Raw genomic sequence first — 20,330 nt, forward strand, 5'->3', positions numbered from 1 at the left:
GCTATATCCACGTGCAGCGGGGTGTGGAATGTGGAGGGTCGCTACACGCATGCGCCAGCAATCAGGGACCTCCCCGTCTGAGGCGGCTGCTTAGTTAGTCAGTGAACGGGTGTCCAATGTGATTCCCGCTGATCAGCTCGGGCACAGAGTAAGTGCAATGGCACTGAATTAGTGAAGGGAGGAGGGGAAGCGGTTACTTGGCAGTCTTGGAGAACACGGGTAGATAGGTAGGGCTCGGTCACCCAGAGGCTTGTACAGTACATTTCCCACCACGGTGTAGCAATCCCTATTCCCGTGCAGCTTTCCCTCTCCTCCGGCGTCCTGACCTCCTCTGACGCAACTTCCTGTTTCCGGCAAGGCGGGACGCCTCAGGCTGGGAGAGTTGTGGGTGTCGTAGGGGACGGGACACCGGAGAAGGAAAGTTGCGGATTTTTGGTGGGCAGCTGCTGGTATGAATTTGACGGAGAGATGCCGGATCACTGAGAGGGGGAGACACGCTAGATCGAGGAGAAATGGGAGAGCATGGCAGGGACCACGGGAGGGGAGACCGGTCCCCGATGCGTGTGAGAGTGTGTGGGCAGCCGAGTGCGTGTGACTTGGTATCCTTGTAGCAGCCAGTGTTGACAAAGTTTAGAACTGATCGCCTTGTTTTAATAACTAGTGTCGAATCGTTCCAATGTTTTTAAAAGTGATCTGTCCTAAACTTTGGAACGACCTACCATTGAGTTTGCGGACAATGAACAAATGTTGCTCTGTTTTAAAAGGAAGTTAAAACCTTACTATTTCGGCAGACATTTGGCATTTAGTATAGTCCGATTTTTTTTTTCCTCTGTGGCTTTACAGATGTTCATTGAGTTGGAAATGTATGATGATTATATCTTATGTGTTTTGTTTAGTATGTTGTAATTTTTTTTAATTATGATCGTACTGTTGTGAACCACCGAGCGCTTATGAATTGCAGGCTATAAATATTTTTGAATTGAGAGGCTGAATCATGCATTTAGCTCATTGAATTGCTCAACCGCAGTCTTACCTAAAAATCACATTTCTAATATGAATGAAACTTTGCACGTCTAGTATCATAGTAATCTTCTCTATAATACTTTAAAAGAAATTTAGTTTTTTTTTTAATCTCATACCTCGATTTGTATGACATTGGATTGAAACAGTGTTGTAGTACATTGTTTTCAAGATGTCCTGATGTACAGAATCTCGGTCGTGTATCTCTTAGTGCTAGTCACCTTGGTTTTTATACTTAGTTATAAAGAAGGATACATCTCTTGATTTTAGGTTAGATTAATTGTGTTTTGTATTTTAAATAAGCATGCATTTAATGGTCTGCATTATGGGGATTTTGTCTTTCATATGAGTGAGATTAAAGAAAGTATTTTTTGCACAGAAGCTATGAATGACTGTGATGGCTTTTTACTGCAGAAGATAAGAGATTTAAGAACAGTATAACTCGGTTAACCTTTTTTTTTTTTTGTAGTTCAGTAGAACTAAACAGAAAACTGAGTCACAATGCTGCTGTGCTTCTCTCTGAAGAGGTGAATAAAGGTTTTGATTGAAAAATGGCTGACAGAGGTGGGAGGACTGTTCCAGGACCAGTGTACATTGAAGTGGAATATGATTATGAGTATGAAGCGAAAGAGAAAAAATTGTGATAAAACAGGGTGAAAAATACATTCTGGTGAAAAGACCAACGAAGACTGGTGGCAAGTCAAAAAGGATGAACATTCCAAACCCTTTTATGTACCAGCACAGTATGTTAAGAAGTAGCACGGAAGCACTAATGCCTCCAGTTAAACCACCTGGCTTGTTGTCAACCAGCTCTTTGAAACTTATACAAGGCCTACAGAGGTCAATAGAAAATGTAAACAAGTCAACAGAGCTGTCCAGTTTTGGGGAAATCCTCTTCAGGTCAAATAGCTGGTTTAGTTCAGGATGTCAATCAGAATATTGGACCTAACACTAGTCCAGGTCAAACAAAAGGCCTGAGTCTGGACCTTGCCCAAAATAATGAGAAGCTTAGTGGTGGTTTACCTTCTCCTAAAACTTCTAGCCAGAGTAGGAGCCCCTCAGTGCTCCATTTTCCCCTTCCAGAGTTCATGGAAACAGAGAAGACAAGCTTTTCTAATGAACAGTCTTGTGACTCAGCTGGAGATAGCTCTGAAGGACTTCATCAGGATTCGGAATCTGGAGATGAACTGAGCAGAAGTTCCACAGAACATGTACAGGTAAGTGTAGAACAGTATTAAACAGAAATGTTCAACTGTATTCCTTTTTCATGATCTCAAGATTTTTTTTTTTTTGGTGATTGTTGTTAATGTATATTTGTAGAGCTTTCCAGAATGTTTGATATTTACTACTACTACTACTACTTAACATTTGTAGAGCGCTACTAGGGTTACGCAGCGCTGTACAATTTAACAGAGAGAGACAGTCCCTGCTCAAAGAGCTTACAATCTAATAGACAAGTGAACGGTGGGTCCGATAGGGGCAGTCAAATTGGGGCAGTCTGGATTCACTGAACGGTAAGGGTTAGGTGCCGAACGCAGCATTGGGATATTTGAATAGGAAACTTAAAAGTTGGCATAGCATGTTATGAATTCTTATTACTTCTGGGAGAATTCTGTGCAGCACAGAATTTGCAAAAATTCGCCACCCCTGCAGATGCTGTGCAGAATTTAAGGTAGGCACGCTCACACTCTTTTTCTCCTCCAGAGCTAAGCTCGTGTGGCAAGAAGCGGAGGTAGTCAACCGTGGCAGTTCCTCCTCCTGTGCCAGCTTAGACCCGAATCTATCCCATGGCTCAAATAAGCAGTTGAGTGTAAGCTGGCAGAGGAGGAGGAAGTGACCTGCTGTGCCATGGTTCACTCCCTCCTTGCCTGTGAGCTCAGCTGGGGAGATGAAGAGAGAGAGATAGCAGAGCTGCTGCTATGGCTGAAAATGAGAAGTGGCCAGAGAAAAGGTGAGTGTGCAGTGGGGGATTGGGGACAGAGTTAAAGGGGTGAATCATATGCCCTGGTGGGGAGCTTGGGGGCAGAGTTAAAGGGGTGACCCGTGCCCTGGGGAGGGGGGCTTGGGGACAAATTAAAGGGGTGACTTGTGCCATGGGGGATGTGGGGTTGGGGGTGGAATAAAGGGGTGAATGTGCCATGGGGGTGGGAGCAGCAAGCTGAAGGTGGGCCATGGGGGAATGATACAGTGATAGCTGGAGGGGGGGGGGGGGGGGCGAAGAGAAAATAATGAGAGGTTGGGGTATTGTATGCAGGAGAAAACTTTAGGGGCACACAGAATTAGGGGTGATGAGATTTAGAAGGAAAGAGAACTGCAGTTGGAGCGAGAGGGGGAACTGAGGAAGCTAGAATTTGGGAAAGGAAAAGGCAGGAAGGGATTTCGGACCTTATGATGGGGGAATTTTACCGAAAACACTACAAATAAACTTCGCAGAATTCCCCCAGAGTAATTCTATTAAGATCATTTTGTAAATGGCAATTTCAGCTTGCACTTGAGTGAGATGAACAGCTTTCTCTGTAGTTTGTCATCTATGGTGGGATGTTAGCGTTAGTTGTGACATGTTGAAAAAGTGTGTGGACTGAAGGGGTTTCCCCCCCACCCTTGAAAGTTCTTTTCCATACAATTTCTTGCTACAAACTGCACATTTCAAGTAGTAATAAAGATACAGAAAATCCATGGTTACTTTGATGTTGTATTAATATTTTCAGTATTGTAAATCAAATATTCAATATGTTTAATCAGAATTCATATAGTGAAGGCTGGCTTGGTGGTTCTGCCATATATAAGGCTCCTGGTTTATACCCAAATTATGTTTTCTTCTCCCTTGGGTAAGTTTGGGATTCTATAGAGGCAGTGTCACAGCACTTCAGAAAATGGTATTTTGAATGTTCACCTGCAGAAAGTTACTTCAAATTAAACTCTGGTATACATATAAAGTATCGCATACCATGTAAAATGAGTTTATCTCGTTGGGCAGACTGGATGGACCATACAGGTCTTTATCTGCTGTCATTTACTATGTTACCTAATGGTGACACTAGCTCTTTTTGCCATTAGGATATATGACATTGAGATATGTCCAAATGACATACCACAAAAATTTTGAAATCTACAATAGAGAGGTGGGAACAGCATATTGAAACATAATGCATTTACAAAAAATTTTAGTTTTGTCTTTGGTTAGAAATGTAAATTCTTTTTTTTATGTTGTATTTATTTCCCCCTTTGTGCCTATGGAAAAATGTTTTAAGAATAATAAGGCTTAGCAGCTTGTCTTCTGACATCCCTTCTGCTAGAGTTTTAAAAGAATAAAGAGATTTTTATGATTTTATTTGGCCTGTATTCAGTAGAGCTTTGGAGACTTTAAAATAAACACATTATGTTCTGGATTAGTCATGTAAGCATGATAGAGTATAATTATGTGTTTTTTTTTTCTTTGAGTCAGGCTTTATTCAAAAAGAGAAATCTGTTTGCTGTTATCTTGACAATATCCATATTCTTTTTTTTTTCTTTGGATATTTATTAACAAGCTGGTAGTTGAAATTGTGTTTGCTGTGGTGTGCACAGGATGGGCTGGGTGGTACAGTTTTGAAGTGGATGATATCTCTCCAATAGGTTAGGATAGAAATGCTGGGGAGTTTTTCCAGTTGGAAGGTCTGTGGTGTAGGAGTGCCCCAGGGATCTGCATTCTCATCCTTGTTTAATATGTATATTATATACATTTATGCTGATGTTCAGTTGATTATCCCTTTTGAGAGACCTGTGTTGCCTTACAATGAGCCAAATTGCAATCTTTTCTAACCCCAATGTATGTTGGTTTATGACTAATGGTTTGACAAAATATGGATAAGGCAAGTTTTCAGAATAAATAGGAACGGGGATTCTTCTTTAAAACTGGATTTATGTTTACATGCGATAAAGGTAACCACTGTACAAGAGTGAGAGATTTGGGTGTTCTGATTTCACCCTTTTTTTTTTTTTAAATATATATTCAGCAAGTGGTGAAATCAGCTTATAGGAATCTCTAGTGAATACAGGGGTTAAAACCTTTTTTTTGTCTCCAGACGCCATGATCACTGTGGTTGTATCCATTGCTTTATCCTCACTCGATCATTGTATTGCGGTGTTCTTGGGCCTGCCAAAGATATGAAACTTTGGATACAGTTGGGGCGGAATGCGGCTGCATGGTTTCTCTTGAGCAGACCAAGACAGAGTATCTCTCCTGTATTGAGGGAACTTCATTGGCTTCCAGTACTCTCCTGTTGTTATCTTTTAATGTTCTAGGTATTTAAACTTAGATTGAAAAGGCTTGGCCTGAGATGAGCATTGAGATCAAGTCAGATATGCTATTTGAGGTCCCTATTATAAAGGACATAAAAGGAGAGTGGATTTTCTCTATCATGGCACCTACAAGATGGAAGAAATTGCCCAGGGGGCTTAGGCTAGAGAATAATGTGAAACAGTTCAAAAGGAAACTAAAAACATGGCTCTCTACATAGTAACATATTAAATGACAGCAGATAAAGATCTGAACGGTCCATCCAGTCTGCCCAACAGTCACACTCATTATCAGGCCATGATTAAATATAATGAATGTGATTAAAAAATACTTGATCATTGTCTCTCTTTGGCGTTTCTGGGACATAGACCGTTGAAGTCCACCCGGCCTTGTCCTTAGTTTTCAACTCCTGAAGTTGCCATCGAAGTGCACTGCAGCCTATCCAGATCTGTCTTGTCAGCTGCAGGACATAGACCGTAAAATCTGCCCAGCACTGTCCTCACATTCCAAATTACTGGAGTTTGTCAAAGCCTTCTCCAGCCCATCCTAAACCAGATGCCATATATGGGACCCAGACCGTACAAGTTTGCCCAATACCAGCCTTAGTTCTTCACAGCCAGAGTCGCCATCTAAAGTGCCACTTGACATGCGGCCATTTTAGTGTGTGTGTGTGTTTTTTTTTTAATCCATTCATTTTCTAATTAGAGATCCTCTGTGTTTATCCCACGCCTTTTTGAATTCCGTCACTATTATTTTTCTCCCCTACCTCCCTTGGGAGGGTATTTCAGGCCACTTTTTAGTGTTGCTTTGTGAAAGGTCCCTGAAGTGAAGGCGCCTTCATTATAGAATTGCCCCATGTGTGCATCTTGCAGTCTGACTCTGCATGCCTGTTCAAGAGACAAAAATTGCTTTATCATATAGAAGGTACTGATACATTTGCTTATTGCTGGTACTTTAATCTCAAAGTTTCCTGGGCAAATATAAAATGAGTATTAAATATTCAGAATAATTTTCTTTATTCTATATCAAATTAGAGGTTTAAAAGAAGCAAATGACAGCATAAAATGAATATTCATACAACATAAACCTTCACACTAACATGATTATTGTGCTTGTGCTTTGATTCAAGTAGTGAACAGTTCTTGAAAGCTAGTCAACAATGACTTTTTTAATTTTTAGACTAAATGATCACCTGTGACACTAACCTTTTATTTCAACCAAATGATTATCAAACTGTCAGCCTTTCAATCTTCTAGCATAATTTTTTTTTCTTTCTTGCTTTGAACGCTTAAGTATGGACAGTAGGGGCTTAGGGTGGGTGTTTCTGGAGACTGATTGAAGGAGGTAGTTTTAACATTAATAGACATTGTCGGAATCCATGCAGTCTACTTTTTTTTTTTATTTGCAGAAAGGATTTCTGTCTAGCTGTAATAGTAATTAGCCTGGTGAGTATCTAATGGGAGCCTAATGTTCAGTGCCAGAATAAAAGCACCCAAAACATAGCTAAGAGGTTTCTCATAAATGGGGCAGATGGCAAAGATTCTCCTTGATTGTATCAAGTGACTACATGCCCTTAAGTAGGTGTTAACAGGTCAACAGGGCAGTTGATTGATTAGATTAAGCTCAGCTAATTAAAAAGCTGGTTATGTATTTCAGGAACAGATGTAAAGTCTAGTTAATTGAAGTTTCCTTTTATTTGTCTTGGGACAATTTGAAGCCAGTAAGTTGGGCATTCACATCCCAGATGTCATTCTTCCAGCAGGCCACTCTTGTGTGCTGGTCTTTATGAAGTAATGACCACTTGGAAATAAAATTGCCAGTTTTTCATGGGAAGGAGGATGAAGCCTGCTGCATTTCTGCAGATCTTCACTGACCTCAACTTAATGTGTGAGACTCTGCTTTGAAAATACCAGGGTTCTTGTGATGTCTTATGTTTAGTTGATTTTATTATAAATGCACTGAATTTTGTACATTGTACTTTATTTTTTAAAACTCTGCTGCAATTTGAAGTCATATTGCTATATAATTAGTTACATTGAAGGTATTGAAATATTGACATTTGAGTAGGTGAAGGGTTAAGTATCGTGGGTCATATTGATGTCACTTTCATTGCTATATGATTCAGATACTGTACTGCAAGTGTCAGCCTTCTCTATTGGACCAGCTCCCATGTATTTTCTAGTGCTTTCAATAATGCTCATTGTTTAGCAGCTGTGCAGAAATGAATGGTTTAGTAAGCTGGTTTTATTGCCCTAGTCTGCCACCAGAACACTAGTTTCAGACTTGCACACACAAAGTTTTCCTTTGATGAAAGGTCCAGTTCTTTTTTTCAGTTGTATTCCTTTTCTACCAGTAGAAACTTTAGTGACTTAAGTGTTGCTTACTCTCTCTCCTTTTTTTTTTTTTTTGTGGTTACATTTGTACCCTGCCCTTTCCCACTCATGGCAGCTCAATGCGGCAGGCAAATGGAGGGTTAGTGACTTGCTCAGAGTGTTCCCCAGGACCAAAGTCCACCACCCTAACCATTAGGCCACTCCTCCACTCTTTGATTACAGTGCAGGATTAGAGTAGTAGGCTTGAGAATTGGGAACACCAGGATTCAAATCTCATTCTACTAATTTTGGACAAGTCGATTCGGCCTCCATTGTCTTAATTACTGACTTAGATTGTGAGCCCTCTAGGGCAGAGGAAATATTTGCATGTAACTTGCGTGAACCTGGATTTGGAAAAGTGAATAAATCCAAATTAAGACAATGTTTTCTTTATGGAAAAAAAAAAATATATAGTAGATACTTGGTTTTTAGTTATGTGTTTTGGAAAAGTGAGGAATGCAAGTGTGCAGTCAAAGTATGTTACATTTTTAAAGATTAGCTTAATGCTTTAAACTCTACATGCCAGTGTAAATATGGAATAATTTAAATGTAGGGCTGCATTTCAATTACAATTTTAATCATGCGATCAAAGGATGTTATTTTCCTCCACTGCAGCTTCTTGTGACTCTGAGCAAGTCACAACCCTCCATTGCCCAGAGTCACAAGGAGCTTCGGTGGGGGGAAAAGAACAAAAAAAAAACCATACCTTTAATAGCGAATGCAAATTTTAAGCAAAATGTAACCCTAAGAAATGAAAGAATAATAAATAATGAAAAGATAAGAAATACAAAATACCAATTGAAAAATTACAAATAAAGAATCTAAAACAGCATGCAGAATAACTATAAAAAGACTTTCACAGCCCACTTCAGAAAATGCAGTCTATTTAAATGGACTGAGTAAACTGAATACGTTAGTTTGAAACAGCATGTTGACTAGATCCTTGTGAAACCCCACATGTCAGGGTCCTAGGTAAGGAAAAGCAACCATGTTCCACCACTGATGGTAACCTGGCTAATTCTTCTGAAGCCACTCTGTACCAGCCTCTGTCAAATTTAATAGCGTAATGGTGTGGTCCACAGTATCAATGCTTGCTGAGAAATCAGCAGCACCATTACTGAAGTCTGAACCTCTATCTCAGTATTTTGGCAGTCATCCAGCAGAGAATTGAGACTCTCTCTGTTCTGTAGAATCTGTAGTCAGGTCTGAATGAAATTTGGTTTGGATCAAGCTAGTCATGGGTTGAGGTGCAAGGGAAATGGGACTTGATATACCGCCTTTCTGTGGTATTTTGCAACTACATTCAAAGCGGGTTACATATATACAGGTACTTATTTTGTACCTGGGGCAATGGAGGGTTAAGTGACTGCCCACAGTCACAAGTAGCATCTGCTCTGAATTTGCCTGAAAATGGGATGTTTTAATATTGGGTGGTAGTTTTCCACCTTAATATACCACAAAGTGTCACTTTCATAGATGCATGATGGCTCTTTTTGACACTATTGGCAACAGGCCTTCAGAGAAAAGTTTAGTGTTTTTGGCAACCTGTTTTATGAGGACCCCACTTGCTAGCCTCACTAACTTAGATGGATATAGGTAGAGGCGTTCCACTCCAGAATCTTTACAAGGCTCTTTCTTTGCTGGGTTATAACAAGTCCTGAATATCTGGAGTTCTTGAAGGGCCTGGGTTCATACTTCCTTTCTTCCAAGATATTTGAGTATAGGTAGTTGGATGGATGCTGTTCCAAGTCCTACAAAGGTTGCAGTGAGAGAGATCACTTTGAGACATAGAGATACAAAGTGAGTTGACTCCCCAAAGCAGAGGGACCCTTTTACTAAGCTGTGTTGGGCACTAACATACACCTAACACAGGAAAAATGGCCTACCGCAGGACACGCTGCCATCTGCATGTGCTAAGCGCACTGTATCTTTTCCTCTTTATTTTGTGGAGGGTGTGTTGGGCAGAGAATAGACATGGATACACTAATGAGCTAGATCGCTGACTTTACCGCCATGCTGACAGGTTAATATGTCCAAAATACGGGAGCCCTTGGCGTCTTCTAAATAGGAGACGTAAGCGCTCCATTTTATTTTTTAAATGGCCATATGCTAATGCTAATATTAGCAAATGGCTAGAAATAAAACAAATAGAAAAAGACCTCTTTGGTGGCAGCGCTAGAAATGGTTTTAGCATGTGGGAAAGGCCCACGTAAGAAACCACTAAGCTCCTTTACTAGCGCAGTTAGTAAAAGGGCTCTAGATCTCCGAGGGCTGAGGTATCTTATTTATTTTTTAAACATTTTTGTGTAATTTCTGTACACAGTTATTAGGTATGTTTCATTGTTAACTGCTTGGAACAAGCAGTTCGGTCAGAAGGTTATACATTAATCTAACACAGGCTGGGAAGGTTGTTTTGGGGATCTTCACAGAACCCTTAATTTGTTGAGAAAAAGGGAGGCAGCATCATCACAGATTAATGTTGAGTGATTAGGTTTGCTATTTCAGGTGGACTTAACCAAGAGGCTGAGGCAAATGGTGCATTGGGAGAAAGTTTTGGCTTGTGTTACGGTTCTTTGGTATATTGCCATCCATGACTTGCACATATTATTATTATTATTTATTTAGATTTTGCTCACACCTTTTCAGTAGTAGCTCAAGGTGAGTTACATTCAGGTACTCTGGATATTTCTCTGTCCCAGGAGGGCTCACAATCTAAGTTTGTACCTGAGGCAGTGGAGGGTTAAGTGACTTGCCCAAGATCACAAGGGAGTAGCAGTGGGATTTGAACCGGCCACCTCTGGATACTCTAACCACTAGGCCCACTCCTCCACTCCACATTGGTCAGTTCTCCAAGTCTGTGCTAGCAGTTTTGAGTGACTAGTTTACTTGGAGGTGTATTTTCAAAGCACTTGGGGCCAGATGCACTAAAGCTTACGAGCCAATAACGAGCCATTAACGAGAAGTAGTAAACCCTGGCATGCACTAAATACTTTTTTTCCAACGATGGTAAGCAGCTAACGCAAACGGAATTGTGTAGAAACCCTTGGCACTTGAGGCGTATTTGGCATGCGCAGAGCAGCCAGCATAACGCTTTGCGCATGCTTGACTGACCGATTGGCCGACCAGTTTTACGATGGAATAGGAGAATGCAAGTGAGCTACAACGAGTAGCTCATTTGCATTCCCTTTCCTTGAGGCATAGCTGTTCCCTACCGATTCGCTATGGAATTCGGTAGGAACGGCACTAACGACGACTTTAGTGCATCTGGCCCTTAGACTTACAAAAAGTCTAAATGCTTTGAAATGAGCTCCTTGGTGTCTTATGCAACTTCTTGTAATTGGCAATTTTATTGAGCTTATAATAGCTAAAATACAGTACTCAGCACTGAAAAAACAACACTGTTTTCTTGCTTGTTTTGGAAGTGCTGGGAGAGAATGACCACCGCTTCCCCAGCTTTTCTAGCAATGAAGCTCAGCTGTCAGCAAGACTGCTAATGGGGTTTTCATGAAAGTTCTCTCCAGCAGTCATAAGAGCCAGAAACCTCGTATGCAGGTGGTTCAGTGGAGGAAAACAGCTATTGTGTAACATTTTCAAAGTGCCTCAGTCACAGAATCACAGCGGTAGTCTACAGTCGCTGAAGTTTGCTGCTGCATGGTTGTGGTGGGTTGATGAGGTGGTCAGTTTGCTGTGACTTCCATTATGTGGTGTGTGTGTGGGGGGGTGGGGGGGGGTTATCCGGCAAAAGCCAAATTTCTGTGGCAGCTTTTGTGGTGGTGGAATTACCCACAAATCAGGAGTCTGATATATACTCCTAAAGTATTGTTAAATGATATCACTACTTCTTTCCAAACATGGAAATGTATGCTCTTTTCTAAACATGATTCCTGTCATGCGTAAGGGGAGAACACAAAATAAACCTGTTATGGAATAAAATTTTAGCCTTGCATCAAAATCAAATTAGATTTATTTAGTAATGTCGATAGATGAAGTTTAAATAATTTTGGTGACTGTTTTAAAAGCAAAGCATCAAGGATTATAAATATCTTATGAATAACAATTTATAATGTAACTGGAAGAGAGTATGAACTCAAGAACAAATAAAAAAAACAGCAAGGTGTTTGTACTAGTGTACATTTTTACTTAATGTATCATATATAAATCTATGATCACATAAACCCTACATAGCCATGTTTCAGTTTACGCCTGCATCAGGAGTTAAAACAAATCCATGTAAAAAAATGCTTCCCATGAGAGAAAAGAGAAGGTTTTCTCATTTTTGTGGTCTGTTAACCAGAGGGGGAGTGGGAAGAGCCAGGACTCTTCCTCACTAGAGGAATTAGTTGCCTGTTCAAACTGTTGCAGACTGGTGGAAGGGATGAGGTGGGATGTGGGTTGGTTACTTTTGAAATGTATGGAACAGCATCATGCTTATAATTGTATGTACTTCTGTGCCAATATTTGTGTTAAAAAAAATGCTTCCCAATTTTGTTGTGCCGGTGCAGGATAATGATTTTGTCTCGTATAACTCTTACAATGTAATCCATAACCGAATTGTAACAAAATGTATTTCCATCATTCATAATGTATTGTAAGCCACACTGAGCCTGCAAAAAGGTGGGAAAATGTAGGATACAAATGCAATAAATAATAATAATGACGTACCTGTGGAGATCCCACCCAGGTCATGACACGAAAAGCACATTTTGGGGTCCTTTACTAAGGTGTGCTGGAAAATGGCCTGCGGTAGTGTAGATGTGTGTTTTGGGTGTGTGCAGATCCATTTTTCATCGCGCCTGCAGAAAATGCCTTTTTAAAAAAAAAAAAATTATTTTTCTGAAAATGGAAGTGCGGCAAAATAAAAAAATAGTACGCGTCCGTTTGTTTCTGAGACCTTACTGCCAGCCATTGACTTAGTGGTAAGGTCTCACGCGTTAACCGGGCGGTAATGACCTACGTGCGCCGAATGCCACTTGGCGCACTTAGCGGGGGCGTGCCAGAAAAATAACAGTTATTTTTGGCATGCGTATCGGATGCACACCAAAAATGAAATTACCGCAAGAGCCATGCGGTAGCTGGGCGATAACTCCAAATTGGCATGCATTGGGTGCTCATAGATGCTTAAGCGGCCTAGTAAAAGGGCCCCTTTGTGACCCCATTTGTGGAAGTTCCGCCATACAAACTTTCTTCACATAAATATATCACTTGTTAATAGGTATACTATTAAATGCAAAGTGTGTGTGTAAAATATATGTTTACAAAAGGGCCCTTTTACTACAGCTTAGCATATGCTAAGGCTGTGCATCCTATTTTATATGCGAGGGCCATATGGCACTTCACACACACTAATGTCTGTTAGTGTGTGCTAAGCTTTGGTAAAAGAGCCTCAAAGTGTATATAAAGCCAGTGTAGTTTAGACATACCATAGATTTTCTGGATACCAGCCTGAGTCATTTAGGGGTCCTTTTATCAAGACATGCTAGAAAGTGGCTGGTACAGTGTAGTGTGCGGGTTTGCCACATGCTCCGGCCACTTTCTAGCGCAGCAGAAAAATGGCCGTGGTCTCTCTCTCTCTGTTTTTAATGGCCATTCGTTAATTTTCCCATTAGCTTGTAGCCATTACCGCCTGGGATCCCTTACCGTCACCTATCTAGGAGGTGGTAAGGGCTCCCGCTACCTGTTTAGCACAGGCACACCTCCTCGCCACTCCCCAGACATGTTTTACCATGGGAGTAGCACGTTCTGCTGCCCAATCTACGTCTCGGCTCATTCTGCGGTTAGGCCTACCATGCCATAGTAAAAGGGCCCCTTAATATTAGTTACTTGCTATAAGTGCAGGTTACTGTAAATTATACTTTAATAGATCCTTATGAGAGAAATAATATGTAATTCAAAACAACTTTATTTCTATCTTTAAAAAGAGCCATTTTGGTATAGGTTTCTATAAATCTTATACAACAAAACAAATTATTAAATCATTAGCTCATCAATATTATTTAGTTGGACAAGTCTAACAGATCTAAGTGTATTATTATGGATATACAGATCTGGGAGTTTTGTGGTTGTTTTGTGTTTTCTTGTGTGATATGAGCATTTTCTATCATTTTGGTTTTTCGATATAGTTGGCTGGTAGAAACTGTGTGGCCCTTTTTCTAAGCCGTGGTAAAAAGTGACCTGTGGCAGTGTAGGTGCGTGTATTAGGCGCGTGCCATGCCAGTTTTTACCGTGTTTTCAAAAAAGGTTTAAAAAAATGTGACAGGAAAAGGGCATGTAGTAAAACTGAAAGTGTGGGTTTAAAATCGGCCTGAGCCCTTAATGCCACCCATTGATTTAGCGATATGGGCTCACTCGCTACACATGCAGTGACTGGTCAGCGTGCGCCAACTGCCGATTACCACTGGAAACGACACACGTGGGAGGAAATAAATAATTCATCCAGATGTTAAGGTCATGTGCCAAATCTGAAATTACTGCCTGGTGGTAGTCTCATTTGGGCATGCGCTGCACGCGTATAGTGCCTACCGCAGCTTAGTAAAAGGTCCCCTAAATGTGAGGATGTCTTAATACACTTATGTCAGTTGCTCTTTGTAGAGGATTTATTTTTAAAAGGAGGATTGTGTTAGATGCTAAATAGGTTTTTGTCTTCACAATAACTAATGAAAATTTTCATTTTAGTTTTTAAGGGGTTCTTTTACTAAGCTGTGGTAAAAGTGCCCTTACGCAAGTTTTTCCTGTATGATAAAGGCCATTTTTACCGCCACCATAAAACTACCCTTTTCTGTTCCATGTATGAATGGCCATGCACTATTGCTGCCTTTAATGCACAGCCATTTGAAAAACAAAACCGTAGTGTGTGTGCACTTAACACCATCCATTTTGTAAGTGGTAATTCATAGTAGCTAACTGATTACCACAGGAACACACACTCTCTAACCCCCAGACACGTCCCCTCAAAAATTAAAACAGTTTTTGGTGCGTGGTTAGCACATGCACATTTGGCATTTACCACAGCAATCCTGAGTGTGAACTGTATGCCATTTTAAGCTGCATTATGTACACTGTAGTGCCTAATGCAGCTTAGTAAAAGACCCCAAATTGACATCTGCATAATTTTTTTTAATGCTGTTGCAGTAATGATTTAATATTGGTTTTTTTCAAGTGTCTCTTTTTAATCTTTATGTGTATCATGAGTGTTCTGACCTTAACCCAGTTTTATTTACTGAGTGTTCAGAGAGTAAAACCTAGAGCTACTTATTACCATATTACTCCAATTCTTTAATACATAGGAGCAGAATAAGACAGTCTGGGGAAAGCCCCTGTAATGTCAGCTGGGGAGACGGAGTGGCAGAGAAACAAGCAGACGGCCAATTGGCTGGGGGAGAACCCCTATGTCAGCTGATGGGGACTTTCAGCAGGGAGGAGATTCCCAAGCAAAAAAATATTGGGGGGGGGGGGGGCAACCTGAGGGAAGGCAAGTAATCTGTTGGAGGAAGTTAGAGCCAGAATCAGAGCACTGCATGGGGAAAGGAGACAGGTACAGTGGAGCCAGCAAGTACTGCAGGGGAAAGAAGAGAGTACAGCAGTGGGATTCCTGGGCATGTGCACAACATGGACACTTAATGAGAGACTGTTCTGCGCATGTGCTAGGCGTTTTCCCTACCGTGCTGCTTGCTAAATTTATGTGAATCTCATTTGCATCCAATTTTTCCTTTCAGCATTGCTCGCTATTTCAAAATCAGTAACTTCTACCATGGATCTAAACGGACACGGTTTTTAACGGGGACTTTTGTACATTAGCCCCTGAGAGCAGAACGCAAGTGTTCATAAAGGCTAAATCACGAGGACTGCAGAAATGCAGGGACCTTGTCCAGTATACACCACGTAATGTTTATTCCCCCTTCAAAGAAATGTGGTAGAAAAAGATCTAGGTGTCATTATAGACGATATGCGGAAATCTTCTGCCCAGTGTGCGGCATCAGCCAAAAGCAAACTAGAAATTATTAGGTAAGGAAGGCAAAATAAGACCAAGAATATTTTAATGCCTCTGTATCGCTATACGGTTCGACCTCATCTTGAGTATTGCATTCAATTCTGGTTGCCGTATCTCAAAAAAGACATGGAATTAGAAAAGATTCAAAGTAGAGCAACTAAAATGAAAAAGGGGATGGGACTCCTCCCATATGAGGAAAGGCTAAAGAGGTTAGGGCTCTTCAGCTTGGAAAAGAGATGGCTGAGGGGGGATATGATTGAGGTCAATAAAATCCTAAGTGGTGTAGAATGGGTAAAAGTGAATTGATTTTTCACTCTTTCAAAAAGTACAAAGACATGGGCATACTCAATGAAATTACACGGAAATACTTTTAAAAACAAATAGGAGGAAATATTTTTTCACTGAAAGAATAGTTAAGCTCTGGAACTCGCCAAAGGATTTGGTAACAGCGGTTAGCGTATCTGTGTTAAAAAAGGTTTGGACAAGTTCCTGGAGGAAAAGTCCATAGTCTGTAATTGAGATGGACATGGGATTCTTCAGGTTCTCTGCTCTCTTGTTCACTCTGTTGTTAGTGTAAATTTATATGCATGGCTGAAGTGGTTTAGAAGGGGTATCTTATTTATTTATTACATTTGTATCCCACATTTTCCCACATATTTGCAGGCTCAATGTGGCTTACATAATACGTAAATGCATTTGCCAAGTCCAGTAGGGGATAAGTACAAAAGATGTTATAGTGGGATGGGGAAGATAACTATTCAATGCTGGATTTATCTGATATGTAACTCTATGCCCAGAATCAATATGATAGGAAATTCTATAGCTCCCTTGTTAATCTTTTAATGCAATATAAACATAGATCATGGGCGATGGGGGTGATGCTAATTTTGCTTTGGCAGTAGAATACTGGAGAGTTGAAGTACACTACACCTTATACTGGTGATGTCACTGGAAGAATTCAGTATCTCTGCCTCCATCTGCTGGTAGGAAAGGGACACAACCCACTTGTCTGGCATAGTATATCAGGACTCAAGGAAAGGAAATTAATAGGTAATAGGAACAAAATTTGAAAATATAGGCTTACCTTTGGGATTGAAAAATCAGAACAAAAAAAAGGGAATATTATTTAACACTCACTGAATTCTATTTTACTAGTGTGGTGACCTGTCAAAATAGAAAAATATTTTCATATAAACTAATTTTCTTCCACTAAAATAACTTTTTAATGAGACCTTCCCAATTCTGCTTGCAAAGTAAATAAAGAACATTGTACAAGTTTTAAACCATTGCTATTTTTTTTTTTTTTACTTTGTGTACTGCTTCTCCTTAAACTTTGGGATATCTTCTGCATAAACAGCTGTGATTTCTGAGAATAACTGGTTGTAGAGTAACTGAAAACCATTTTTAGGTCTCCCGTTCACTAACTTATTTTGTTGCTAGCAAAATAAACTTTAGCATCTTACGCAGATCTAAATATTTCCTTACTACAAGTTGCTGGATTGTGTTGTGCAAAAGTGTGCATTATTCTTTCCTTCTTCCCTCCGAAGTCTACTTGGTTTTGCAGTATACGTCTGTTGCTAATGAAAAATGAGCATGTGTTGTGTTAATGTGTTTCCACATAAATGGAGTAGTGGAATTTAGCAAAGGAAATGGTTTTCAATTAAGTAATCTTTTGCTCTGGGTTGTTACTAGAACTCTGTATTTATACAAATGCACTGCTTATTACAGTGTGTAAATTGTGGTTCTTTTGGCAGTCTGTAACTGGTAATTTTGTCTGTTGTCCACATGCATAGCTTTGAATTCACATATATTTGTGTAGATGTGTCTGTGCATGAAATGGGTGTCTTGAGACTTCTGTTTTCAATCATTGGTTTCTTATGGTTTTTTTTAAGGAAGATGTATTTGGGATGTTTTTGTCATTGAAGGGCCATTCATACTTTTTAATTTTGGTGTCTTTGCAAGCCCTGAAAGTTCTTTTATTTTTCCTGGGGAGAAAGAGAAACTTTTAGCTCACAGGGGTGCATTGCTTTTCTTTGAGGAATTTGCCATGTGCTTTGAAGAATTTGGCTGCAAATCTGAATGCCTACTGTACTGAATGATGCATGATCTATGCTTTCTCTAATTATGTATATTGGCTAAATGAAATACCAACCAACAGTCCTGTTTTTATAAAGCTTAAAAAAAAAAGTCAGCTACTGTAGCCCAATTTCAAATCTTCCGCACTTCTTTACAAGGGATATAAGACCCTGTTCTTCCTTTTTCTTTATATAAATCACCACCACTCAGTTGTCTGCCTGTATGTATGAGATATATTTGACTTCATTACCTCTGAGGTATGCAAATAGAGCGCATGAATATTCATTGTGGAAATTCTGAAAATCTGAAAGGATTGAAGCCTTTGGGGACCTCGCCCCTTGCGTATTTTTTTTTCTCCAACAGCTATTGATCTTCCCGTACTAAAGAGACAGCTTCTTCCTTGGGTCACAGGTCAGGGCCAAAGACTCTGCCTACTCCTCTATAAGTCACATTAATGGTCAAAACTCTACTGCTTTGCTCACCCTAAAATTCCATTTCCCAGGTGAGTAGGCAGGTGAATTTTTCAAATACCATGGGCAGAAAAGAAAGGTGTAATACATAAAATGAATGCAGATAAAAAATATTCTAGGATAGAAAATGAAAACTGAGTAGCCATTTAGATACCAGCTTCTCGGGTGGGCACTTTATGGTTGTGGTTTTTCGAGTCTGAGAAACTTCTAAAATGGAAGCTGAAAGGTTTTATTTCAATGTATAATTTTATATATATTTGCAGAAAGATTACAGGACATGATTTTAGGGAATTTTGGTCTAGTGCAGTGGTTCTTAAATCTGTCTGGGTTTTAAAGATCTGCATATTCATTGTGGATCAGACAAATCTTGAGCGTGCTACCTCAGTTTTGTGCAAAGCTGTTATCCATATTTTATTGTGGGTATCCTGAAACCTCAGCTGGCTGAGAGTCTGTTTATCAAACCAAGTAGACTTGCTCAATATGCAGCAAACCATATATGTCTGTTGAGACATATATGGGTGTCTTCCACTAGCATCCAAAATTACAGCTTGCAATTTTTTATTTGTACAGTACAAATATTGAATGAATTTCAAATCATTCTTCATACTCAAATGTAGAGAAATTCCTAGGCTTATTTAAAGAAACTACAGATAACTACACACAGTTTCTCATTCATAATAGAATTTCTAAATGTTAAACATCCATACCAGTATGTTTATGATACTGTGTTGTAAAATTGGATTCTTACAACAAATTACTTTCTTATACATTATTCTTCGTTGTGTATCCTATACTGTTTATTGTAAGCCACATTGAACTCAAGCTTGTTTGGGATAATGTGGGATATAAATGTCATGGATATAACAAAAGAGAGGGAACGAAGTACAAACTAAAGTCCAAACAAAAAAAAAACAGCACCACGGGCCTTTAAAAATGGAACACAGTTCTTTAATGAAGGAGCCTTGACAAAAAGACCCGACACGGGCCGTGTTTCGGTGACTAGCACCTGCGTCAGGGGTCACAGTGATGACGTGGAAAACTTGGGGAATAACTCGAATATATTCCTCTACAATATATTATTCCTTACCCCACGTCTCATATAGTAAAAAGCTACAAAGCACCAAGGTACTTTCACTTTCTGTATCCAAATGGATGAAAAGCTGTGCTCTCAAAAGGCTCTGCTTTTAATAGCTTTTAAAAGCAGAGCCTTTTGAGAGCACAGCTTTTCATCCATTTGGATACAGAAAGTGAAAGTGCCTTGGTGCTTTGTAGCTTTTACTATATGAGACGTGGGGTAAGGAATAATATATTATAGAGGAATATATTCGAGTTATTCCCCAAGTTTTCCACGTCATCACTGTGACCCCTGACGCAGGTGCTAGTCACCGAAACACGGCCCGTGTCGGGTCTTTTTGTCAAGGCTCCTTCATTAAAGAACTGTGTTCCATTTTTAAAGGCCCGTGGTGCTGTTTTTTTTGTTTGGATATAAATGTCACAAATAACTGAGAACTCATCAATTACAGTGTTTCTAGATTAAAATGTTAACAAATTGCATGTAAATTTAAAGGATTTATGTGGGCTACAGATCTAAATTTCAAGTTAAAAAAAGAAATCTGGTAGTGATTTAAAAGAGCCTTGAAGAATGTAGGCCATCTGAAAGGTTGACGTTTGCCTTATAACCTAATGAGATGATTAAGAACTTTCAAGAGGTCCTTTCATATGTTCTATTACCATCAAAAGTGAAATTGTTAGGGCTACAAGAACAAGCCTCACTTTATTTAGCCCTGGAACTCTAATACATACTTCATGTCATTGAAAAATGGTTTAACGTTTCGTGAATGATTTAAACACTTGGCTGGAGAGCGGTTGTGGTCTACATTTTTCAAGTTTTGCCACTGATTTTCTGTGTGGGAGCTGCAACCCTAATGGTTAGTGTAATGGCCAGAGAACCAGGCGAAACAGGTTCAGTTTCTGCTTCAGCTCTGTTGCCTCAGATTCAACTCCCCCCCCCCCCCCCCTTAGGGGTCCTTTTACTAAGCTGCGGTAAGTACTAATACATGCTTACCATGACAAAAAATGCCTTACCGCAGGCATGCGCAGGTGTCCTACAGTAATTTTTAGCATTT

The 20,330-nt window shown here is 39.9% G+C and overlaps 1 protein-coding gene across 1 annotated transcript in view; it reads left to right on the forward strand.

Annotated features, from left to right (window-relative positions):
• Window positions 1-365: 365 nt before the first annotated feature.
• ARHGAP12 (Rho GTPase activating protein 12) overlaps window positions 366-20,330 on the forward strand; it is a 222,388-nt gene continuing 202,423 nt past the window's right edge. Inside the window, 6 exon segments of the mRNA XM_030199157.1 lie at window positions 366-449; window positions 1,490-1,650; window positions 1,653-1,691; window positions 1,694-1,775; window positions 1,777-1,908; window positions 1,910-2,237. Of these exon segments, the coding sequence (XP_030055017.1) occupies window positions 1,572-1,650; window positions 1,653-1,691; window positions 1,694-1,775; window positions 1,777-1,908; window positions 1,910-2,237 (660 nt within the window). The 5' untranslated portion in view covers window positions 366-449; window positions 1,490-1,571.

Source organism: Microcaecilia unicolor, chromosome 1 (genome assembly GCF_901765095.1).
Source record: "Microcaecilia unicolor chromosome 1, aMicUni1.1, whole genome shotgun sequence".
NCBI lineage: Eukaryota > Metazoa > Chordata > Amphibia > Gymnophiona > Siphonopidae > Microcaecilia > Microcaecilia unicolor.